Below are 26,489 nucleotides of genomic sequence, written 5' to 3' on the forward strand. Positions count from 1 at the left end.
CTTTAGGTTTTATTATTTTGTCAAAGAGTCATGTCATGTATTGAAATCTCTTTGTGAGCCTATGTAAAATGTGTTAAAACCTAGAGCAGCTCTCCAAGACCAAGCTTAAGCCTCCAAAAGACATCACAAGAAGACTGCAAGAAAAATGATGAGAAGGTCATCATGTCGGATTCAATAAATGAATTAAATATATATATATATAGATAGATATATTTAAATGTCACGTCGGCTCAACACAAGGACACGTCGGTTCACTCAACATGTCGGCTCAGTTTTGAGGGCAAACCACTATAAATAGGTGGGTGAGGTATCCGCAAAAAACACAACACAAAACTCGCAATTTCCTCTCTGATTTTTCATATGGGTATAGAGGAAATCTGCACCACAGGAAAGGCTCACGTTTTAGGTCTTGGATGAAGGAATGTTATCATACTTCGGTCAGGTATGGAGCAGAGATCTGCATGAAGGTCTGACTGCACCTCAGCTAGGGTTTTAGGTGCAGTCATGACCTGATCTCAGAGAACACAGCATTGTTATACGTTCTGTGCTAAATATCTCCGCATACCTGAAGGAGAATATATATTTGATGACACAATGATCTCACACGAATAGATCTCGGATGGACGAAGAGGACTCTGTATCTATTGCAGTCTCGGCTTCATGAAGATCATGTTTGATCTCGACATACTTATATATATGTATATCACATCCTCGGCATAACAAGGAGCTGCAACATCACTCACAGTCTTGGTTTATGTAGAAAGTAAGGATCTCAGGGAAAGAATGTAGCTACATCCTCGGTGAACCCGTTACATGACAAAGGATGTATGTATGTGATGGAAAGAACCTCGAATTCTGACTATCCTCTTTGCTGCTCACAGCCAACATGATGATATCTCCAGCTAAGGTTCAGTGATGATTCAAGTATGGTATAACAGCAATAACACCCTCGGTACATTGATCAAGGGAGATCACAGTGAAGGTCTCAATGGAGACAAGAGATCTCTCTAATATAGAGGCTATGATGAAGATCTCAATGATACAACAGAGATGACTTCAGTAGTGCAACAGTCTTGATGATCTTAGCTAGGAAGAGGATAAGATGTCTTGGTCTTGGAGAGGCTAGCTATGTCAAGGGTCATGGTCTTGGTATTCATCAATGGAATCTCTATAAGAAGAATTTACGCATGGGTTTTCCTCTCCAAGAGGGAGAGGTTTTGGCCCTAGCAGATAGCCAAACATTTGTGTTCTTGTCTCTTTTGTTTTTGATAGCAGTTTGATGAAGTTAACATACACATGCTAATAATGAAGTAAACATCAAGATAAGATAAATTGTTTAAATACTTCACAAATTGTTATCATGTAACGAAGAATCATCTTAACTTTGCTTGCCCTAGATTCTTCAACATGGTATCAGAGCGATTGGTTCAGCAGTCAAGGAAAGGGGCAGAAAAGAGACATTCAGACATCAAGGCATCAAATTAGCTGAAGGATCAACAATCAAAGATCAAGACCTATATCAAAGAAGGCACCCTACAGCAACAATCTACAATGTCAAGGGTTCTGAAGGACAACAGTCAAAAGGATGAAGCAGTCAAATCTCAAGATTCATTGCAACATCCTTGATGACTCCCACAGTTTTGGTATATGTCATACCACAGCGATCTCAATCATTAAAGAATCAGATCATGGGTCTCATTACACTTCAGTCATAAGTTGTATGGACAGAACTCGATGAAGAATGAAGGTGTTCATTGACACAACCATGATAACGCTATTTAATGAGTCTCTATACATCATGGCCAACAACCTCAATGCTGCAAGGATCAGATATTCAAGTCAAATATTCTGAAGGCTTGAAGATAAGCTTCAACAAGGATCCCATCTGGAGGAAGCATCAATGCATCTACCTCAATGATCAAGGTGAAGATCTCATCTTCACATATCAAGTAAGTATCTTTTCATTCTATAATCAAGTTTGGTTTATTGACTTCACCATTGCAAGAGGATCTATGGGACAGATAAGTCATCGAAAGTTCTTGCAGTAGGATTGACAGAATCCTTATGAAGAAGTGAAGTCAGTACATCAAGGTCTCCCTTGAAGTCATAAGAACTCTTAAGGTTCTATGAAGTAAGAAAGGAGACATAAGAAGGTTACTCTCTAAAATGAAGAGCAGAAGGTGCCAAAGCATGAAGAAATATCTTCATGAGATCTCAATTGAGAGATCTAGGAAAATGATGAATGGATAATCATCATTAATAAGCAAGGTGACAAATGTCTATGAACAAGAAGACCACCTCAATCAACAGTTTGTGGTCTCTATGCCAAATAGAGAGAGATAAGTTGAAAGGACTCATTTCAACTATGTGCAAAGAAAAGTTTGACAAGACAGAAAAAGCACCATGAAAAGATTATGCAAAAGAGTTGATATCATCTGTAGAATGGAGGAAGCTAAAGAAAGTATCAGTAATAGATCTCAATTATGAATGAGATGGATCCTATCAGAAGTCCTTGCAGATATAGTAAGAATATGCATCGGGGCATCATGGAAACAAGAGCTCGCAATATCACCAAGGGAATCATGAAGGACAATATCCTTGGTAGTCGAACATGAAGGATATAGCTCAAAGAGAAGAAGTCATCCAGGTCAAAAACAACAGTTGCCAGATGGGGATATATCAGATCCTGAAGAGTCTCTCAGTGGAGGACCCCCTAGTCTGGAAAGGCAACAAGAGTTTCATCAGGATTTCCAACTTATGGAAATCATGAGATGAAGGACTGATGACATGATGAAGAAGATCAAGGGATTGAAGATCCGTTCAATCAAGAAAGTTGTTGAAAGAAGCCTAAAGGAATAATGAGGTATGTATACCTGCATTTGTTTCGTTAAATTAAACTAAACTAAACTAAACTAAACTAAACTAAATTAAAATTAAATTAAATTAAATTAAAATAAAACAAAACAAAATTAAATTAAATTAAAATTGAAATAAAATTAAATTAAAATAAATTAAAATTAAAATTAAAATTAAACAAAATTAAATTACATTAAATTAAATTAAATTAAAATAAGATAAATTAAAATTAAAATTAAAAATCATCAATAAATAAATTAGAATTGAAATTAAATTAAATTAATTAATTAAAACCACACCATTATCAAAACTATCGGCTCTTTACACTACCATCACTACCATATCCTTTATTTATTACACATCATTCTCTGACTTCTTCACATATCTAATCCTGATGATGAACCACGGAGGATGGTTCGAAACGTCGATACATAAAACAATAAAATGCGATGGATCCGGAAGACATAACCACACAAAATGCAGATCGCAAAAGTCTCAAATCTATTAATATTGTAATGTCATGTCATATAGTTGCAGGTAACATGGATTGAGCATGATCAAAAGGGAAAGGATCTCCTCCTCTGAAAGGATGCTGAAAAGACTTAAGTCACACTAGATGAAATCAACATAATATGTCCTCATATAAAGTATGAGGTAGTTGATTACAATTGAAGAACTCTAATTGAAAGCTCCTACGAATGAAAGACATGAGGATGAAAGAGATCGTAAAACATGCAACCACGATGAAGGCAATCAACATCCAGAGAATCAAGAAGACTTGACTAGGAAACCTCCCGGAATGATGTGAAGACTCTGATGGAAGTCTAGAAAAATGAGGACCCTTGACAATAGATATCATCAGGAGATGTGTCATCATGTATGCAAGATGATTGATACCTACAAGAAGATGTCACTGGAAGAAGGCCTTCACCAAAAGGTAATATATGATTTTTTTTTGGTGTCTGACCTCTTGGAAAAGTTTGGGTATGTGTGTAGGATCAAGGAAAGAAGAGTTGTGAAGGATGACACAACTATGTACCTTGTGATCCAGAGAAATCACTGTTGAAGGAAAGTGAAGACAGATGAGCTTATGAAGGAAGCCCCAGATGTAAAGCCAAGGAGGATATTTTCCGAGAAAGAAGGAATGACATGACGGAGGAAAGTGATGAATGGCTGAACCCTACATGTGATGAAATTGATGACATCAAAGTCATGAATCGTCAGTCAACTATAACACCCTATAAAGCACTGATGAGAGAGTCCCTGGGCAAGAGGGAGCTCTGGGAAGTTCCAATGAGCAAAGGAACTCGAGCAAGTTTCTAAGTAAAGTGAAACTTGGAACTCGTCCCTGGTTAAGAGGGAGAGTTAGACAAGACATTCTTGTCCTCGGTTTGGAAGAAAGAATGGAGGATTGTGTAATCATCTAGCATCTGACACTCTTTGAGGATGTGGTAGGGCATCCAAGACAAGAGTGGGCAAGAGGGCCGATATTCTTGAGGGTTGGGAACCCAAGATGAGAATAGTCCTAGTAGGGCATACTCGGTGAACATCCGGGTGGGTATGACTCTAAGAGAGACAATGATGATGCGTGTCTATCAATCATTGGTCTTGCCAACATTATGTGCTCTGATCTAAGTGAGAGATAGAGTTGTTAGCCAAGGCCTTGCTAAATGGAATCAATGTTGGTTGAAATGATGCTATAACAGATGTGTTGACCTCTACTGGTCAACTACCCATGCAGTGCATCCCGTTTTTCTTGACAGAAAGAAGCAGCACCTGATCAGCATGTCCGTGCCATCCTGCATTTATCAGCAGCTTGATCAATTTTGTTGTAAACCCAGTCTGCATGTATAAGTTGTAAATAATCTAAGCAGATCAGAGTCATGTATGTAAAGTTGCCTAGGTGGACCTAACTTTCTAATGATGATCTGCGTCCCGGGAGGTTTTTCGTCTCACCGATCTACGATCGGCAGAGTTTTCCTTCAAACCTGACCCCAAAGCCGGGATGGATTTCGTCATTAGAACTTTAGGAGAATCCTAGTGTGTTAAATCTGCTAGATTATAGTTGTGTCGCAGAACTGGGTGTTTTGTGAGGGTCTGTATTAAATGGGTTTGTCCCTTAAGATGTAATTTTGTAAAAGTCATGATGTAATGTGTCCTGAGGGTCGAGAAATGTTTTAAATCCCCTCATGAGTCCTAAGTCCTAGGTCCTAGGTGATGTTTCCGAAGGCTTAGTTCAGTGATCCATTTTAAAATGAATTAAAAAATTAAAAAATGAATAAAAATAATAAAATAATAAAAAATAATAAAAAAATTAAAAAATGAAGCAAAAACCCTAACTAATAAAATAATAATATTTTAAGTTAATAAATCGACGGATGAGATCAAGAGATGTCTTGATCCTCATCAACGGTCGAGATCATTTCTACATGGATCACTCGAACTAGCCGTTAGGATCATTTCCTTTATATAGGGTCTTAGGGGGTCATTTCAAATCATCTGATCTGTGAGTCTGTACTGAAAAAGCTCTCTTGTAATCTGATTTTATGGTTAATAAAAAGACTTTGGGGTTCAAATCGTGTTGGTGTTGCTCTCTGGAATTGCTGTGAGATCTTTAATTTTCTGCATATTTCAGTTTTCAGCCATTAATCATAGCTTGTTTTTAGAGTAGTGTGAGCACAGGTATCTTGTTCACCTGCTAGGGTTTGAGGGCTGCTAGGGTTTCTGAAATAATGGCAGGTATCTCCATTATTTCCTGAGATCTAGCAGCTTTCTCTCCCTCTTTGCTGATGGTTGCTTGAGATGTGCAGGAAAACATTTTTTGAAGGAAATTTTGTGGGCGTTCGGGGAAGTTCTCGGCTGAACCAGCCAACTCCCGCAAGCACTTTCTGTGCAGAGCCCAGCTGATTGTTCCCTGGGTTAATCATTTAAAGTTTCTTTTCTGTTTTACATTGAGAGATTTTCTTTCTGTTCACAGTGAAGTTCAAAAAATTTCTGATATATTGAAAACATTACTGCAACTTATTGTTAAATCTGGCTGTGAAGGGGCTCAATCTGTACATTAATCAGTTGTTTCAGGTTTTTTTTAAATTTTTTATCTAGGGTTTTGTTTTCTTGTGTTTGCAGCCACAGGGTTTTCATCAAGAGCAAATTTTTTCAGAAAGAGATCAAGGCTGCCCAGATCATAGCATTCAGCTGCCAGGCTTTGGACGAGTTCTGAGATCTTTTCATACGCTGTCTCCTTCTGAGCCATATCTTGTCCCTACTTGATTAAAATCATGGTCAGAACCAATATTTCAATAATATTTTGAAGGATTCAAATACTTGTAACCCGAATCTGCACATGCCTCCTAAAATAACTGGGAAAGGGCAAAATTATGCTCATATTCTTGTGGAGACTCTGCGGATAGATCCATGTACAGGGGTTTCGGCCTCCTTAAATCAACTCTTGGCTCCACAAATCTCAGAAGCAACTGAAGGGGCCGCGAGTTAGCCAGGCACGGGGTTACCATTCGATTGATAAGCATTGAAACTGACAGTCTCTTCCTATCACCGCAAATACACCTGCAATAAAATATCGAAACTATTTCTGCGCTGTCTAGAGCCCTCACTCCTTGTTACCTGCAAGCTTAGACTGAAAAGAGACACCAAAGAGCCAAAATCGCAGGCGTGGGCACTGCGGGATTGCGTTCTACCTGCAAAACGCTCAGAAAATTGTCTTGCTGCTACGGGCCAGGTAAAATCGTTTCCTTTATGCGGATTTTCACGCTCAGTCTTTTCCCTTCGTCGCAGGCACCGTCCCAAACTGCATTTTTTTTGAATGATATTTGCGTGGTTACCTTCTGCGATTTTTGGACGCGTCTTAGTGGGTCATTTTATGCATTTGCGGCTTGGTTTAGTTACGTTTAGGTTAACTTTAGTATCGACGGCTCAGTGTTCACGCATTTCCGTTAGGACAATCACGATTTTCATTTTTTTCGATTTTAATGGTTATGCTTTTATTTAGATTTAAGCTTAACGTTCACGTAGTTTGTATTTAGAATAGATTTTATGTTAGATGTTGATTTCATTAGATAGTTTTTAGTCTTTAAACTTTGGTTTAGTTTTTCTCTTAGGGTTTTAATTTATTTAGATTTTAAATTATTTTTAATATAGTTGAACATTAATATAAAAAAAAAAAAAAAAGAAAAAAATATAAAGCAAAAGATGTTTTTGTTAGATTTCTTTAATTAGATTCTAATTTGTTTTTTTATATAGTTTAGTTTTAAATTATTTTAGTTTTTTTAGGATTTTAATTTTTTTGTTTGTTTGTTTGTTTGTTTGTTTGTTTTTTTTTTTTTTTTTTTTAAATTTTCATTTTTATAATATTTAAAAAACAATAAAAATGGAAAAAAGATTTAAATTTTTTTTGAAAAAATAAAAATTTTGTGGGAAATTTTTGCAAGTCTCATGAGCTTTCGCGTTATGTGTTTTATGCTGAGATGCTAGATTTTCAAGTTTGAGATGCGAAATTAATATCTGGTTGATGGTTTATGATTTCTCGTGGGGATTTAAAGCATTCATCTTTTCAAATTTTCAGCTGCTGGATATCGTTTTTTTGTCATTCTAAGAGCATTGTGTTTTAGCTAATGATAGATGATTGCTGTTCATGGTCCATCTTTTTATCATTTAAAAAGTAATCATTTAAACATTAACTCCACAAGGCACTGGTCTATTAAATCTCTAAACCCATCGAGCCCTTTCTATATCGTATCTCGTGTTTCCCAACCAACTGGTCGACAGTTGGCCTCATCATCTCACAGGGACTACCCCCCTTAGCCGCGGGAGACGGGCTTAAACGGAGGGATCGGGGATCAGAGTGACAGCCCCCGGTCCGAGCGTTGTCGTGCCAATCTGCGCGACAACATTTTTGGCACCGTTGCCGGGGACAGAGTTTTTCTGTTCCTGGGGTTTCATCGACATTCATCTTCTCATCTTCGCATCTCTCATTTGAGCTGGCAGATTCAAATATTTTGGCATCTTTTCATCACATATCAGCAGCATCTCTTCGGTTTTGTTTCTTGTTTGGGTGGCGACTCCATTTTTCTCATTTTTCCCAGACAAAAAGCTTTCCTCATATCTACTTGTGGTTACTTTTGGATCCTAGAATCAAATTTATTGTTCAAGTGGCGACTCCATTTCTCTCACCTCTTAATTTTCTTGAGCAGAAATCTCTTTCTATCATCCATTTGATCCCTTACTGTTCATCATGGATTATTCATGTAAGCCATGTCATTTTACTAATAATCTCCATGATCTTCCGAAAGAGGCCATTTCTAAATTACTTAAGTTCTCGGGTGATGATCCGGTCACTGTTAAACATCATTTAAACATATTTACTTGTGTAAAGATCTTGTATTGTAGATTTCCTCAATATAATCATGAAGACTTCAAGATGCGTCTATTTGTCCATTCTTTAGAGGGTGATGCCTTGAATTGGTTTAATAATTTTCCTAATGATTTTTTCACTTCTTTACAAGACATTCTCGATGCTTTTAAAGATAGATATGATAGTCCAAACAGCTTGCCTTCTACCTCTAAAACTGTGCAAAAAGAAGAAAGTAATCATATTAAAGGTCAAGTTGTTGAAGAAAGTTTTCAGGATCAGAATGTGTCATCCACCGGAAATATTGTAGATCAAGTTCATGATAGTGAAAAAACAGGGACAAATAATAGTGAAAGGGAAGAACAAAAGCAAATTATACAAGATCTAATGATGCTGGTAAGAAACATGGAAAGCAATCAAGCTAGTCTTATCAATGATGTTAAAACCTTAGGCACCCACCTGGAAAAACGTAATAGGGAGTTGGAGGTCACACAAAATCAGCATGCTAAGGAAATTGAGGCCATGAAAATTAGATATGAAACAGAAATTAGAAGCATGCAAAGCAAGATGTCAGTCTTAGAGGAAAATATGGTGACCATGAAAGCTGATCATGATAAGGAAATTGACTCTATGACATTCAATCATAACAATCAGTTGGCTGACATGCAAGCGAATCATAAAGAAAAAATAAATTTCATGCAACATTGCTTGATGGACATAGAGGAAAAGAATGATAAAGTAATAAAACACATGCAAGAACACCATACCATGCAAATCAACGCTATAAGGGATGAATGCTCTAGTCAGATGGATGCCATTAGAATACAAGTTCAAAAGATTCAACAATGGTCAGATGATAAGAGAAACCAGGAGCCTTCTCATTTGCCGCAACAAGTTCCATCTTACTATGAGGAGGTCATTAGGTGGATAATTGAAGGTGATCCAGATAAGCTTAAAAACGATAAAAATCAGATGCAAGACACAAAAGGACTTAGCATGCATATCTTACACACTTCATCTGATAGTTTCGAAACAGAAAGTTCCAGATCATCAGTAATTCATCCTGCCAGAAAGAAGAAGCGCAAGAGGAAGAAGATTAGACGAAGATTTGATGCATCAGACGGCCGTGAGCAGCTTGATTTTCGGATAGGAAAGAGTCCTACCATATGCAAAATTGGACATGGCACATCCGACAAGCAGCCGACAGATTTGCCTGAAAGCAGACAAATGCTCAGTATGCACTATATTGAACACATCTGATGCCGTAGGGCATCCTTTGTAGCGTATTTCTAACCCTACTCCTTGTTTTTTCCGCATTTTCATTTCTGCTTTAGATAGTTAATAAATGAAGAGCTTTTTTCTTTCCTGTGCTTAATGTATATGCTGATTTATGGATGGACGCTACTTATTTTTGTGTTGTATGGATGCAGATTCTGGATTCTCACATTCCTGCAAGCAGCAACGTGTCCCCAAGTAGAGCCAGATGTTGACCTCTACTGGTCAACTACCCATGCAGTGCATCCCGTTTTTCTTGACAGAAAGAAGCAGCACCTGATCAGCATGTCCGTGCCATCCTGCATTTATCAGCAGCTTGATCAATTTTGTTGTAAACCCAGTCTGCATGTATAAGTTGTAAATAATCTAAGCAGATCAGAGTCATGTATGTAAAGTTGCCTAGGTGGACCTAACTTTCTAATGATGATCTGCGTCCCGGGAGGTTTTTCGTCTCACCGATCTACGATCGGCAGAGTTTTCCTTCAAACCTGACCCCAAAGCCGGGATGGATTTCGTCATTAGAACTTTAGGAGAATCCTAGTGTGTTAAATCTGCTAGATTATAGTTGTGTCGCAGAACTGGGTGTTTTGTGAGGGTCTGTATTAAATGGGTTTGTCCCTTAAGATGTAATTTTGTAAAAGTCATGATGTAATGTGTCCTGAGGGTCGAGAAATGTTTTAAATCCCCTCATGAGTCCTAAGTCCTAGGTCCTAGGTGATGTTTCCGAAGGCTTAGTTCAGTGATCCATTTTAAAATGAATTAAAAAATTAAAAAATGAATAAAAATAATAAAATAATAAAAAATAATAAAAAAATTAAAAAATGAAGCAAAAACCCTAACTAATAAAATAATAATATTTTAAGTTAATAAATCGACGGATGAGATCAAGAGATGTCTTGATCCTCATCAACGGTCGAGATCATTTCTACATGGATCACTCGAACTAGCCGTTAGGATCATTTCCTTTATATAGGGTCTTAGGGGGTCATTTCAAATCATCTGATCTGTGAGTCTGTACTGAAAAAGCTCTCTTGTAATCTGATTTTATGGTTAATAAAAAGACTTTGGGGTTCAAATCGTGTTGGTGTTGCTCTCTGGAATTGCTGTGAGATCTTTAATTTTCTGCATATTTCAGTTTTCAGCCATTAATCATAGCTTGTTTTTAGAGTAGTGTGAGCACAGGTATCTTGTTCACCTGCTAGGGTTTGAGGGCTGCTAGGGTTTCTGAAATAATGGCAGGTATCTCCATTATTTCCTGAGATCTAGCAGCTTTCTCTCCCTCTTTGCTGATGGTTGCTTGAGATGTGCAGGAAAACATTTTTTGAAGGAAATTTTGTGGGCGTTCGGGGAAGTTCTCGGCTGAACCAGCCAACTCCCGCAAGCACTTTCTGTGCAGAGCCCAGCTGATTGTTCCCTGGGTTAATCATTTAAAGTTTCTTTTCTGTTTTACATTGAGAGATTTTCTTTCTGTTCACAGTGAAGTTCAAAAAATTTCTGATATATTGAAAACATTACTGCAACTTATTGTTAAATCTGGCTGTGAAGGGGCTCAATCTGTACATTAATCAGTTGTTTCAGGTTTTTTTTAAATTTTTTATCTAGGGTTTTGTTTTCTTGTGTTTGCAGCCACAGGGTTTTCATCAAGAGCAAATTTTTTCAGAAAGAGATCAAGACTGCCCAGATCATAGCATTCAGCTGCCAGGCTTTGGACGAGTTCTGAGATTTTTTCATACGCTGTCTCCTTCTGAGCCATATCTTGTCCCTACTTGATTAAAATCATGGTCAGAACCAATATTTCAATAATATTTTGAAGGATTCAAATACTTGTAACCCGAATCTGCACATCCCTCCTAAAATAACTGGGAAAGGGCAAAATTATGCTCATATTCGTGTGGAGACTCTGCGGATAGATCCATGTACAGGGGTTTCGGCCTCCTTAAATCAACTCTTGGCTCCACAAATCTCAGAAGCAACTGAAGGGGCCGCGAGTTAGCCAGGCACGGGGTTACCATTCGACTGATAAGCATTGAAACTGACAGTATCTTCCTATCACCGCAAATACACCTGCAAATAAAACATCGAAACTATTTCTGCGCTGTCTAGAGCCCTCACTCCTTGTTACCTGCAAGCTTAGATTGAAAAGAGACACCAAAGAGCCAAAATCGCAGGCGTGGGCACTGCGGGATTGCGTTCTACCTGCAAAACGCTCAGAAAATTGTCTTGCTGCTACGGGCCAGGTAAAATCGTTTCCTTTATGCGGATTTTCATGCTCAGTCTTTTCCCTTCGTCGCAGGCACCGTCCCAAACTGTGTTTTTTTGAATGATATTTGCGTGGATTTCTTCTGCGATTTTTTGGACGCGTCTTAGTGGGTCATTTTATGCATTTGCGGCTTGGTTTAGTTACGTTTAGGTTAGCTTTAATTTCGGCGGCTCAGTGTTCACGCATTTCCGTCGCCACAATCACGATTTTCATTTTTTCGATTTTAATGGTTATGCTTTCATTTAGATTTAAGCTTAACGTTCACGTAGTTTGTATTTAGAATAGATTTTATGTTAGATGTTGATTTCATTAGATAGTTTTTAGTCTTTAAACTTTGGTTTAGTTTTTCTCTTAGGGTTTTAATTTATTTAGATTTTAAATTATTTTTAATATAGTTGAACATTAATATAAAAAAAAAAAAAAGAAAAAAATATAAAGCAAAAAATGTTTTTGTTAGATTTCTTTAATTAGATTCTAATTTGTTTTTTTATATAGTTTAGTTTTAAATTATTTTAGTTTTTTTAGGATTTTAATTTTTTTTTTTTTTTTTTTTTTTTTTTTTAATTTTCATTTTTATAATATTTAAAAAACAATAAAAATGGAAAAAAGATTTAAATTTTTTTGAAAAAATAAAAATTTTGTGGGAAATTTTTGCAAGTCTCATGAGCTTTCGCGTTATGTGTTTTATACTGAGATGCTAGATTTTCAAGTTTGAGATGCGAAATTAATATCTAGTTGATGGTTTATGATTTCTCGTGGGGATTTAAAGCATTCATCTTTTCAAATTTTCAGCTGCTGGATATCGTCTTTTTGTCATTCTAAGAGCATTGTGTTTTAGCTAATGATAGATGATTGTTGTTCATGGTCCATCTTTTTATCATTTAAAAAGTAATCATTTAAACATTAACTCCACAAGGCACTGGTCTATTAAATCTCTAAACCCATCGAGCCCTTTCTATATCGTATCTCGTGTTTCCCAACCAACTGGTCGACAGTTGGCCTCATCATCTCACAGGGACTACCCCCCTTAGCCGCGGGAGACGGGCTTAAACGGAGGGATCGGGGATCAGAGTGACAGCCCCCGGTCCGAGCGTTGTCGTGCCAATCTGCGCGACAACAAGATGGATTGCAAATCCAATTCTTCTTATGAGAAATTCTTCATATTGAGAATGACCAAGTACCATTATGAATACCTCCCTATTTAAGAGGGAGTGTTGAAGAAACTGTAACTAGGTTCAGTCTTCATAATGACATGATCTTTGTATTTAATGTAATAAAAAGAAATAAATTAGTTTTGTAATCTTACTACATGGGTTTCAAGAGCAAGACGTGTCACTAGGTGAAATACTTCTTCTTGATGTCTTTAGGATTTATTTATTTGTCAAAGAGTCATGTCATGTATTGAAATCTCTTTGTGAGCCTATGTAAAATGTGTTAAAACCTAGAGCAGCTCTCCAAGACCAAGCTCAAGCCTCCAAAAGACATCACAAGAAGACTGCAAGCAAAACGATGAGAAGGTCATCATGTCAGCTTCAATAAATGAATTATATATATATATATATATATATATATATATATATCTGTCACGTTGGCTCAACACAAGGACATGTCGGTTCACTCAACATGTCAACTAAGTTTTGAGGGCAAACCACTATAAATAGGTGGCTGAGGTACCCACAAATAACACAACACAGAACTCACAATTTCCTCTCTGATTTTTCGTATGGGTATAGAGGAAATCTGCACCACATGAAAGGCTCACGTTTTAGGTCTTGGATGAAGGAATGTTATCATACTTTGGTCAGGTATGGAGCAGAGATCTGCATGAAGGTCTAACTGCATGTCGGCTAGGGTTTTAGGTGCAGTCATGACCTGATCTCAAAGAATGCAACATTCTTATACATTCTGGGCTAAATATCTCGGCATACCTGAAGGAGAATATATATTTGATGATGCAGTGATCTCACACGAATAGATCTCGGATGGACGAAGAGGACTGTGTATGTATTGCAGTCTCGGCTTCATGAAGATCATGTTTGATCTTGGCATACTTAATATATGTATATCACATCCTCGACATAACAAGGAGTTGCAACATCACTCACAGTCTTGGTTTATTTAGAAAGTAAGCATCTCAGGGAAAGAATGTAGCTACATCCTCAGTGAACCTGTTCCATGACAAAGGATGTATGTATGTGATGGAAAGAACCTCGAATTCTAACTATCCTCACATGGCCTCAGTCTCACTGTCTTAGAACTTCTGTTATAACGTATACTTTTTGTTGCTCACAGCCAACATGATGATATCTCTAGCTAAGGTTCAGTGATGATTCAAGTATGGTATAACAACAATAATGCCCTCGGTACATTGATCAAGGGAGATCACAGTGAAGATCTCAATGGAGACAAGAGATCTCTGAAATATAGAGGCTATGATGAAGATCTTAGTGATACAACAGAGATGACTTCAACAGTGCAGCAGTCTTGATGATCTTAGCTAGGAAGAGGATAAGATGTCTTGGTCTTGGAGAGGCTAGCTATGTCAAGGGTCATGGTATTGGTATTCGTCAATGGAATCTCTATAAGAAGATTTTACGCATGGGTTTTCCTCTCCAAGAGGGAGAGGTTTTGGCCCTTGCAGATAGCCAAACATTTGTGTCCTTGTCTCTTTTGTTTTTGATAGCAGTTTGATGAAACTTAACATACACATGCTAATAATGAAGTAAACATTAAGCTAAGATAAATTGTTTAAATACTTCACAAATTGTTATCATGTAACGAAGAATCATCTTAACTTTGCTTGCCCTAGATTCTTCAACACATACATGCAGAGATAACTGAGACTTCAAGAGGCTATTCATTGAGCTTCAATATCGCCTTGTTGGAGGTCCAGGTAACCCTTATTAGTACTCATTCAAACAGTATTGCCTTAGACAGAAACCTGAACATGGACATCACTTCCACGTAACTTGAGTATATCGAAAGTCCCCTTAAGTATCCGAAAACCATCCATTCAACTGTCGAATTATTACAATGCACCGAAAACATCCTTCGGGAAGATTACTCTCTCGTACTGGACTAGTGTTGACATATTTCTGAGTCGTAGAATTAGGTACACCTTTTGATTGGAAGCATTTTCTCTTTTCTTTCATTTCTTGCCCATGACATATTTTATTTCACAAACACTTGCATATGAATGAACTTGGGAATAATGATTAAAGGTTAAATCTTTGATCAGACATGATTGCTCATACATAATAAACACTCAGAAAATACTCTACTAATTGAGGCATTCTAATCAATAAACTTTTTGATTAATCCCATTTACATAATCAAATCATGTCCACCTTCACTCATTTGTACTAAAACAATAGGCTTAGGATTTACTCTATGGAATACCCCCTTAGGTAGAAAATCATCTTCCGAGACCTAGAAGTTAAGGACAAGGCTGCTAAGGTGACAATGGGTAGTTTGCTTGATAGTTTCCTTAGGTTTTCCCCTTGTTGAAGTTTGGACTTTTCCTCTAGGAAGATTCCAAGAGGTAACAAAAGGTTTTTCGCAAAGAACCTTTTGTTCTCTTGTCTACGGATTATTCTCTTGCACCTTACATCTACATGAGTGGTTGCTAGGTTGATATTCCATTGTAACGCACACCTCATTGGCAATGTATTGATGTAGCACTTTTAATCTCTCCTAGTATTCCTTTACTAATATTTTTCATAATGTTGAGTTCTTCTTGAGGTATGCATATTGTAGCCCTTGTAGGCTTAACCTTCTATCAAGCTTTCCCTATTGGATCAGCCTCTTGACTCCATTTTCCCTTTGTTAGATTGGCACTAATCTCTTGATCCCCCCACTGTTATTTTACTTCTTTAAAACTACAAAAACATTGCTTTGAGAGAGATTCTCTTCACACCTTCGAGTCTTCACATCACCTTCGAGCTTTATTGTTATAGATTTAGTAATCCTAATACCTAGGAATACTACCCTTGAGTTCAAGAAAAGCCAACCAAAAGTGAGAGAACAGGTTGCTTAGGTGATAGTGATAACCATCCTAGTAGTTCCACTTCAGGTTGCACCTTGTGGATTAGTGCTTTTATCATTAAGTGCAAGTTGGGGAGTAAAAGGGAGAAAAGCATTAGATTCTTACAAAACAAACAAAACTACCTACTGTGTTGAAACAACAAATGACTCTTCACTCTTCACTTATCAACAAGAATTCAATATGTTTGTTGTATCTATATTGTTGACAACTTGCATGGCAACCCTGATTCCAAAAGAAACAAAATAAGATTTGGTTATTCAGATTTCCACTAGAATGGACCTAGTGCAGATGGATCTCCTTGCTTCTGTAGGAAAGGGGGGCCTTGTTTGGCCTCTCTGTGGCACCTAGACATGTTACTATTCATATATATGCAAGCTGATTTTCAATGTAATGTGTGATGCATTTCTGACACACAGGTTGACACAATTAAACTCCCATGTCTAAAACCTGGGATCACTACGTAGGCACATACCATAGTAACAATACAATTTGAAATCATTAATCTACATAATTCTCTAATCCAAGTGAATGTACAAATAAACTCAGCAAGTCACCTATATTAAGTTATGCCGCAACCCTTGGATCAGGCATGGTGGAAATGGACCAAGTCAAAGTTAGAGAATTTCATATGCACTTCTTTGAAAGTGTTTCTTGTGTTCCCCCCTAAAAAATCCAACCTCCTCATATTCAACAAAAATGGAATGAATTTCACTTTATCGGTTATTTATAAATTCTATTTCCCAACAGCCAGAATCACATATCAAGGCTACAAGATTTGTAAGAGGTACAATACCCTAAACAATGTACCTAGGTCTAAAACATATTGATAAAAGAAGTTGAGTAGTTGCAGAAACCATACTTCAAGTTCCTTGATTATAGCAGCAGTTCGCCATCCAGCCTTTATAGGTCCTCTTAAATCACTAAATAAGTGGTCACCAAAATATATCACCTGTTAGATCAAAGACCAATTGTGACTGTTAGCTGACCTGAAAAAAAGAAAGATCTTTCGTAGGGGCATTAGCCTGACAAAGGCATCAAAAGAAACAGATATATAATGCCATTCCTATAGATTTGTATAATATAATGATAAAATTGGGGACATACAGAATACCCTATGGAATCAACAATATAATTCAAAATTAGAAAACCAAAAGAAAACATAAGTTCTTGTCATGTGCAAAACACAACCTAGGTCTTATACTACAACAATAAATCCTTAGTAAAGGCTAATATCTGCTGCAAAGACCTTAATAACAATTAAATGGCCATAAATATGCTTAATTAGAGAGAATTTCCCATGTGTTCGTAGTCTAGCAGCAAGCAACACGGTGATCAGGCTTGTGCTAAACATGGGTGATTATGGAAGCATAGAAATCTCCCTCATAGCATCGTAGCGTGGGTAAAGGAGAATTGTAAATTACTATAAGCCCACATTTCCAGAAAGAAATTTGGATTAAATAGGCATAAAAAACATTAAATAACCCAAGTTTCAACTGAACTTAATTACATCTTAAATAGAAGGCACCCTTATAACAGAGCTTTAAGTAAATTGAAATAAGATTTAAATAACCTTAAATTAAGCCGCCTAAGCATTGTAATGACAAGGTTAACTAAAGAATCATTCCACTGAAAAGTCTCTCCTTTTGAATAATTATGACATTTGAGTAGTGATTCCCTACTTTGCACTATAAATCAGTGTTGATAATATAGGTATCGGCAAAATATCGGCGAGGGTTGTAATATTTTGTTTCAGGGATATCCCTCAAACCCAAGCAACTCCAACCCAATATGTGCAAATGATATAGTAACCGGGAAAAGAAAATAACAGCGATGCAACATATAATAATATAAACATGGAATACAAGCAGATACTCAAGAAATGCAGAGAGAAATGCTAAGCCATTTTATTATATTGAGCAATGGAATGAGTACAGGAGGTGATCAGAAAGATGGCACCTCGACTTGCACAAGGCAAGTGAAGAAATACACTCAGAATAGCAAAGGAATGGCCTCTCTTTGAACTGCGTCCAAGCTGCTGGAGAACTGTCGTGCTATTGCTACTGCTGGAAATCAAATGAGGATTTGGGGCTGTTCCCCTCCTCAGAAAACGCTGAAACTCTGGAATCAGACTCTACTCAAGAAACCCAGAAAAACCCAGAAAGCTTTTCTGAAATAGCCGACCCCCGAAAATCACCCCCTTGGGGATCTACGTTGTCCCTCAAGGCTCTGTGCTGCCACTGAATAGAATCCACCAAAACTCAACCCGAAACTCTGCCAAAATCCTCCAATATGCAAGAGCTGATCCCTTGCTCAATCTCCCAGCTCAAATCCTCCACCAAACCCTCAATCTGGAACTCCCACCAAATGAACTACATCCCTCTCTCAACACTGCGCAGTTATCGAAAATGCTCAGTTCTTCCTCACTCCAAAGATCAATCCTCCTGCAAAAGACTGCTGGAAACTACCTTGCCCGATCAGGGACTCGAAGTCCCCCGGGGCTAAGGGTGAGATCTCCGAACGGAGACACTCGATGCACTAAACAGTGTTGCAGACCAGCTAAACAGCGAGCGTGCTCTAAGTCAAAGTGACTAGCTCAAATGCACATAATTGAATGCCGAAATGAGGAGGCTCCCCTCTCCTTTATAGCATTGGCCTCTCTCGATCCCAAGGCCCACCTCCTCCAATGCAATTCCTTTCTTGCCACGTGTTCCTTTCCATCTGCGCAACCCCTCCAAGTGTCTGTGTGGGCCCCATCTCTGCGTGGTCCTTTGGCCCCCTTGGCTCCCCTTTAAGTCACAACGTTGTGCTACTAGGGAGTGACTTTATTCTAAAGGTGAGTTATGTCCCCCTTTTCCTCACCTTTTTATTTATAAATAACTATAAAAGGCAAAATTGAGCAAAATCGAAAATTCCAAATAGCCATACCTAATTAGGAATATTACAGTCTCCCCCGGCAAAATTTTGCTTGTCCTCAAGCAACTGAAGTGATGGATGCTGCAAAATTTTCTCACTCTCCCAAGTGGCATCCTCATCCAGTAAATTCTTCCACCTCACCAAGAATTCCCGGACCGTCCTGCTCCGTAGCTGCCTCTCCCTGGTATCAATAATAGCCTCTGGTTGCAACACCAAATGCCCCTCATCATCCGTGGGCGGTAGCTCATCTGTCACTATCACATGTTGTCCCAATGCTTTCTTTAGGCATGATACATGAAAGACGTTATGAATCTTGCTGCCTTGGGGCAGCTCTAACTCATACGCAACCTGTCCAATCCTGCGTACCACCCTGTATGGTCCGTAAAAGCGGGGCTTGAGCTTCTCAACCCTTTTCTGCTTCAGTGACGACTGTCGATATGGCTGTAACCGTAGGTAGACCAAGTCCCTACCTCAAACTGTCTCTCCACCCGACCCCTGTCGGCATACAGCTTCCGCTGGTTCTGTGTTGTAGCCATATTATCCTTGAGAGCTCGAAGAATATCCTGACTCTCTTGGATCCAAATCTTGGCTCTCAAAGCCTTACTAGCACCAAACATCACGTCAACAAAAGATAAGGGATGATATCCATACAAAGCATAGAATGGTGACATACCAATGGACATGTGATGTGTAGTGTTGTAGCAGTACTCCCCCAGATGCAACCACTTTAGCCATGCTCGCTGCTGCCCACGGACATAGTTACGCAAGTAGCCCTCCAGCCACTTGTTAACTATCTCTGTCTGCCCATCCGTCTGTGGGTGATAACTAGTACTCGGTGTCAACTCCGTCCCCACCAACCGGAAAAGCTCCTGCCAAAATCCGCCCATGAAACGGCTGTCCCTATCACTGGTGATGGTCTTGGGAAGACCATGTAACCTGAAGATCTCTCTGAAGAACAACTCGGCCACCTGTGCTGCTGTGTAGTGTGCAGATATGGCGAAAAAGTGTGAGTACTTCGTCAGTTGATCAACGACGACAAAGATGCAATCCTTGCCCTGTACCATGGGCAACCCTATGATGAAGTCCATCGAAATATAATCACATTTCCCCTCCAGAATGGGGAGAGGCTGCAATAATCCTGCGGGATGGATCATCTCCCCCTTGTTCCTTTGGCGAATGTCGCACTCCCAGACATGCTGGAGTACGTCCTCCTTGAGGCCCTTCCATGAGAACCTCTCTCTAATGGCCCTGTAGGTTTTGGTAAACCCCTGATGGCCTGCCAATGGTGAATCATGTAATGCCTTAAGTATCTTCTTCTTGAGCTGAGATCTCACAGTCAAGAAGATCTGGTCCCTGTAGTAGATGATCTCATCGACCACCCTGTACCTGTCATCTGCTACCTGCCCATCCAGAACCTCACATGCAAATTTGTCTTTGGATTACTCTACTAAGAGTCGAGCCCTCCAGTCTACGTCCAAGCTCATAAGAGACAACGTGGCTGGTCTACGTGAAAGGGCATCCGCTACCATGTTGTTCTTACCCTTGACATACTCAATGTCAAAGTCATATGCTTGGATCTTACTGATCCACTTCTGCTGCCTCTCCTGTAGCTGCTTCTGCTCCAAAAAGAACCTGAGGCTGTTGTGATCAGTCCTCACCTTGAACCTGTTACCCACTAAATACTGCTGGAACTTGGCCAATGCATGCATGATGGCTAGCATCTCCTTGTCGTATATAGAATACAACCTCTCGTGCAGAAGGAGCTTCCAGCTCTCAAATGCCATAGGGTGACCTCCCTGCATCAATACTACACCAATCCCCTCTCCCGACGCATCACACTCCAAAACAAATGGCTGCGAAAAATCTGGCAATACAAGCACTGGGCAGCTGCTCATCACCTCCTTGAGCCTGTCAAAGGTTCGCTGCACTATATTCAACCAACTGAATGCCCCCTTCCTCGTCAAATATGTCAGGGGTGCAGCAAGCTATGAGAAACTCTTGACGAACTTCCAGTAGTAAGTACAAATACCAATGAATCCCCGAAGTTCCATCACATTCCTCGGCTCTGGCCAATCTCGGATGGCCCTAATCTTCTCCTCGTGGAATTTCACTCTGTCCACCCCTATGATGTGTCCCAAGTGTAACATCTTCGTCAATCCAAACTCACACTTGGAGAGCTTGGCATAGAACTGCTGCAACTCCAAGATGCACAACACTATCTCAATGTGCTGGAGATGCTCCTCCTAAGTCCTGTTGTAAATGAGTATATCATTAAAGAATACCAACATATCATCAAAGAATACCAACACAAACTTCCTCAAGTGACTGCGGAAGATGTGATTCATGCAATACTGGAATGTAGCTGGGGCGTTGGTTAGCCCAAAGAGCATCACTAAAAACTCAAAGTGCCCATAGTGACACCTGAAGGCAGTATTGGGAATGTCCTACTCCCTCACGCGAATCTTATGGTACCCAGATCTCAAATCAATCTTTGAGAAGAACCGTGCTCCTCTCAACTCATCCATCAACTCGTCGATCCTGGGTATGGGGTACCTGTTCTTCAGTGTCTTCTTGTTCAGGGCCCTGTAGTCAATGCACATCCTCAATGTGTCGTCCTTCTTTTTCACCAACACCACGGAAGAAGCAAAAGGACTCGTGCTCGGCCGAATGTGCCCAAGAGCCAGCAACTCCTGAATGGCCCACTCAATCTCATCCTGATAGGCCTTGGGATGCCTATAGGGGGTAGTCATCACTGCCTGTATGCCTTGCTCAAGCTCAATGGTGTGCTCAAACCCCTGGTCCAGTGGTTGTCCCAGCGAAATCTCCCCAAATACTATGGTATACCGGTCAAGGATGGACTGTATCTTCGGGTGTACTGTCTGCCCTATAGTCCCTATCTTTGATGCACATAGCTCTACTGCCCACTCTATGTCTCCCTTCCGGAAGTATGCCTCCATTCGATGAGCCAAAACAGTCTGAGGCGGATATGTGTGTTGTCCCCATATCTTCTCATGCCTCCCTGTCTTCTCATCATCCCACTCCATCTCTAGGGCCTTCCAATCTGTCGTGACCTTCCCTAGAGTGATAAGCCACTGAACACCCAGTACTATGTTGGTGTCCCGGACATTGACCACTAAAAAGTGGTCAGTCAGTGTGTAGGTGCCCATCGTCACTAATAACTCTGGGACATAACGAGCACACACCATGGTCTGGTCTCCTGGGACCAAAACTGAAAAGCCATCGAAGCTCTCTGTCTGTATACCTCTCCGCTCAACCATCTGTGCATCAATGAAGTTGTGGGTTGCCCCACTATCAACCAAAACTGATACACGCTGGCCACGTACTGTCCCCCATACGCGCAGCGTCAAATACTTGGGAACTCCTCGCAATGCTGCAAGGGCCCCTCCGGTAGGTGCAAAAGCTGCACCACCTGCTGGTGGTGGTGGAGGTGGCAAACGATCCTGCGCGGCATGACTACCTCCTGCCTCCACATCATCTTCCTCATCCTCTTCCCCGCTACTCTCGGAGAAGACCTCAATGAAATGTGCTTTGCCAGCAGCACATCTATGTCCCGGTGCCCACAGCTCTTGACAGGTAAAGCACAACCGCTTCTTCTTCAACTCCCTCCTGGCATCATCATCAATCTATGCTCGTCCTGGATTCCCCTTTGGAGGCGGAATCCTCACATCCTTCCCCTTAGGCTGGAAAGCCTGTCTTTGGGGGTAAGGTGTCCGGGTCCTGGGTAAGGCATCCTGTAAGTCTCGGGTCCTGCTAATAGCATCCTGGAGTGTGGCTGGTCTAGTGGACCTGACTAGACCCCGAAGTGGCTCTGCTAACCCCTCAACATACATGTAGATCCTCCGTGCCGTGGATAGATCTGGCACCATCACTGAAATCCTCAAGAAGTCTGCAATGTAAGTCTCTGGGCTCCCTGTCTGCTTGAGCCTTGTCAGCTCAACGAAGTGCTGTTCCGGATCCCTCCGGTCAAACCTCTCCATCAATCTCCTGGTAAACTCGGCATATGTCGTCACTGTGGAATGTCCGAGTGTAACCATCCCATGGAACCACCAATCCTAGGCCTCACCATCCAAATGTAATGTTGCCACCTTGATGGCCTCTGCCTCTGATATCTGGTTAAGCTGGAAATAGATGTCCAGCTTCTCCACCCAAGATTTTGTCGAACTGTTTGATGAACCATCAAACGTAGGCAAGTGGAATCTACTAGCTGTGTGGTGGGTGTCTCCATCATGAAAATGCCGGTGTCCTCTGTGATGGTCGTGGGGTCTGCTATCCCGCTGGAGCTTAACAAAGTCTCTAAATGAGAGAGCATCCCTGAACTCCTACCCATAGGCCTAGTACTCCGCAAAATAATTGCCCATATGACCGGGCTCTGCCTCCTACTGTGCTCCAGCCCCCGTGTCTGCTCCTAGGAAAGTGGGCATGGTAGAGCGTATAGGGGCATGTGAGGCCACTTGCTGAGTAGTATCACGCTGAGTGGCACCCTGCTCTGGCAAATGGTGAGATGCACCTAATCCCTCTCCAACCTGGAAAACCCGTGGGCTCTCACGCTGTCTAGCCTCCATTGTCGTGAATCTCTGCCCCATCACCTCGATTTGCCTTGACAGATCCTGCATGGATTTGAGGAGCATGTCCGCAAATTTCTTCCCGTCATCATCTTCCATCAGATCCTCCTGCTTTGCGTCCACCATAGGCTCCTCCTATTCTGCATTCACCACAGGCTCCTCCTGTTCTGTGTCCACCACCCAAACACAGTCTCCCTCTCTGTAGGTGTTCTCCAACCTACACCCAGTGTCTCTATATCTCCTACCTCTGTAACAGATGTAGGGCTTTTCCCCTGGTGTCATAGATTGCTAGCTCCACAGGCTGAGCCAGATCTATGCTCTGATACCACTGTAATATCTCGTTTCAAGGATATCCCTCAAACCCAAGCAACTCCAACCCAATATGTGCAAATGATACAGTAACCGGGAAAAGAAAATAACAGCGATGCAACATATAATAATATAAACACGGAATACAAGCAGATACTCAAGAAATGCAGAGAGAAATGCTAAGCCATTTTATTATACTGAGCAATGGAATGAGTACAGGAGGTGATCAGAAAGATGGCACCTCGACTTGCACAAGGCAAGTGAAGAAATACACTCAGAATAGCAAAGGAATGGCCTCTCTCTGAACTGTGTCCAAGCTGCTGGAGAACTGTCGTGGTACTGCTACTACTGGAAAACAAATGAGGATTTGGGTATGTTCCCCTCCTCAAAAAATGCTGAAACTCTGGAATCAGACTCTACTCGAGAAACCCAAAAAAACCCAGAAAGCTTTTCTGAAATAGCCAACCCCCGAAAATCACCCCCTTGTGGATCTCCGCTGTCCCTCAAGGCTCTGCGCTGCCACTGAATAGAATCCACCAAAACTCAGCCCGAAACTCTGCCAAAATCCTCCAATATGCAAGAGTTGATCCCTTGCTCAATCTCCCAGCTCAAATCCTCTACCAAACCCTCAATCCAGAACTCCCACCAAATGAACTGCGTCCCTCTCTCAAGACTGCACAGTTATCCAAAATGCTCAGTTCCTCCTCACTCCAAAGATCAATCCTCCTGCAAAAAACTGCTGGAAACTACCTTGCCCGAGCAGGCACTCGAAGTCTCCCGGGGCTAAGGGTGAGATCTCCGAACGGAGACACTCAATGCACTAAACAGTGTTGCAGACCAACTAAACAGCCAGCGTGCTCTAAGTCAAAGTGACTAGCTCAAATGCACATAATCGAATGCCAAAATGAGGAGGCTCCCCTCTCCTTTATAGCGTTGGCCTCTCTCAATCCCAAGGCCCACCTCCTCCAACACAGTTCCTTTCTTGCCACGTGTTCCTTTCCATCTGTGCAGTGCCTCCAAGTGTCTGTGTGGGCCGCATCTCTGCGTGGTCCTTTGGCCCCCTTGGCCCCCCTTTAAGTCACAATGTTGTGCTACTAGGAAGTGACTATTCTAAAGGTGAGTTATGTCCCCCTTTTCCTCACTTTTTTATTTATAAATAATTATAGAAGGCAAAATTGAGCAAAATCGAATATTCTAATTAGCCATAGCTAATTAGGAATATTACAAGGATCCAGAAAACATCTTATTGGCAATATTGGCGAAATATCGGCAAATATCAACAAACATAAAAAATGCATAATATATTCATTTTTTTTTTTTCTTCAGATTTTTAAACATATAAAGCAATAACAACATGAAATAAACACATTGGCACATAAATATGAAGAAAGCACTGATATATATGATGTAGTGGATGTAAAATAAAAATGATACATCAAAGGCGATACCAAATCCTGCTAATCCCTGATAATTGTCCAATCAAGGACTCAAATGTGGAGAACCAATACAAAATAACATCACATATATAAAAGTATCTCATCATCATGAGTTATAAACTTATATGTAGCAAAACAAATAAAACTAGCAACTATCTATCTGAGACCAGTGCCCTCTCCCTAGTAGCTATCTTTCTGTCTTTTTCAGCAATTGCTTCAAGAGCTTTTTGTATAACCTCCGCACTAGAAACCGTACAAGGCATTACATCATGTGCAAGGAGTCTAGCTAGATGGTATTTCAATCACGTAACCCCTCTTGACATCTTGGTCCCACACAATTTGCATGATAGATATGCCCGATTTGTCCCACCATCAGGCTCCCCATACTCCCAAAATGGGTCCAAGGCTTTTGGCATATTTGTAGTGAACTAATTCAAACCTAGGGCACCATAAAAACAAAAAATTGGCATTGTTGACCACTACCGGTCAACTACCCATAGCAGTACCCCCCCCTTTTCTTCGCAAAAGGGGATAGCGCTTGATTGACATGTCCGTGCCATTCGACAGTCATCGTCGATAGCTTGATCAATTTATGTTGTAAACCCAGTCTACATGTATAAATTGTAAATAATCTTAGCAGATATGAGTCATGAATGTAAATTGCCTAGGTGGACCTAATTTTCTAAGTGATAATCTACGTTCCAGAAGGTTTTTCGTCTCACCGATCCATGATCAGCAGAGTTTTCCTTCAGCCTAACCCCAACGCCAGAATGGATTTTGTCATTAGAATCTTAGGAGAATCCTAGTGTGTTAATCTGCTAGATTATAGTTGTGTCACAGAACTGGGTGGTTTATGAGGGTCTATGTCAAATGTGTTTTCCCCCCTTGGGATGTAAAGTTGTAAAAAGCCATGATGTAAAGTGTCTTGAGGGTTAAGAAATGTTTTAATCCCCTCATAAGTCCCAAGTCCTAGGTCCTAGGTGATTTTCCCAAAAGCTAAGTTCGAGGATCCATTTAAAAATAAATTAAAAATAAAAAATAATAATAATAATAATAAATAAATAAATAAAAAATAAAAAAATATAAATAATAATAAAATAAAGTAAAAAACCTAAAAATAATAAAATAATAATATTTTGAGTAAATAAATGCAGAATTTCAATTTTTTAATACATTAAAAATTCAACGAATGAGATCAAGAGATATCTTGATCCTCATCAACGGTCGAGATCATTTTGACGTGGATCACTCGAACTCGCTGTTGGGAATTTTTCCTTTAAATAGGGTGCTAGGGGTCATTTGAGATATTGGATCTGTGAGTCTTGTGCTGAAGAAGCTCTCTTGTAAACTTTTTCTGGTGCTAATAAAGAAAGACTTTGGGGTTGAAATCTTGCTGGTGTTACTCTCTGGAAGTGCTGTGAGCTATTTTATTTTCTGCATATTTTCA

At 40.1% G+C, this 26,489-nt stretch overlaps 1 protein-coding gene across 3 annotated transcripts in view; it reads right to left on the reverse strand.

Annotated features, from left to right (window-relative positions):
• The window catches only part of LOC149138115 (HAD-superfamily hydrolase, subfamily IG, 5'-nucleotidase), a 619,402-nt gene that overhangs the window by 159,871 nt on the left and 433,042 nt on the right, over positions 1-26,489 (reverse strand). For all 3 annotated transcript variants that reach the window (XM_089449021.1, XM_089449020.1, XM_089449019.1), the window contains one exon: positions 16,661-16,750. In XM_089449021.1, coding sequence (XP_089305147.1) covers positions 16,661-16,750 — 90 coding nt within the window. The remainder of the gene's footprint in view (positions 1-16,660; positions 16,751-26,489) is intronic.

The sequence above is a fragment of the Pinus tabuliformis genome, chromosome X (assembly GCF_031772625.1).
Source record: "Pinus tabuliformis cultivar Carrire ecotype Pingquan chromosome X, CPIR1, whole genome shotgun sequence".
Lineage (NCBI taxonomy): Eukaryota > Viridiplantae > Streptophyta > Pinopsida > Pinales > Pinaceae > Pinus > Pinus tabuliformis.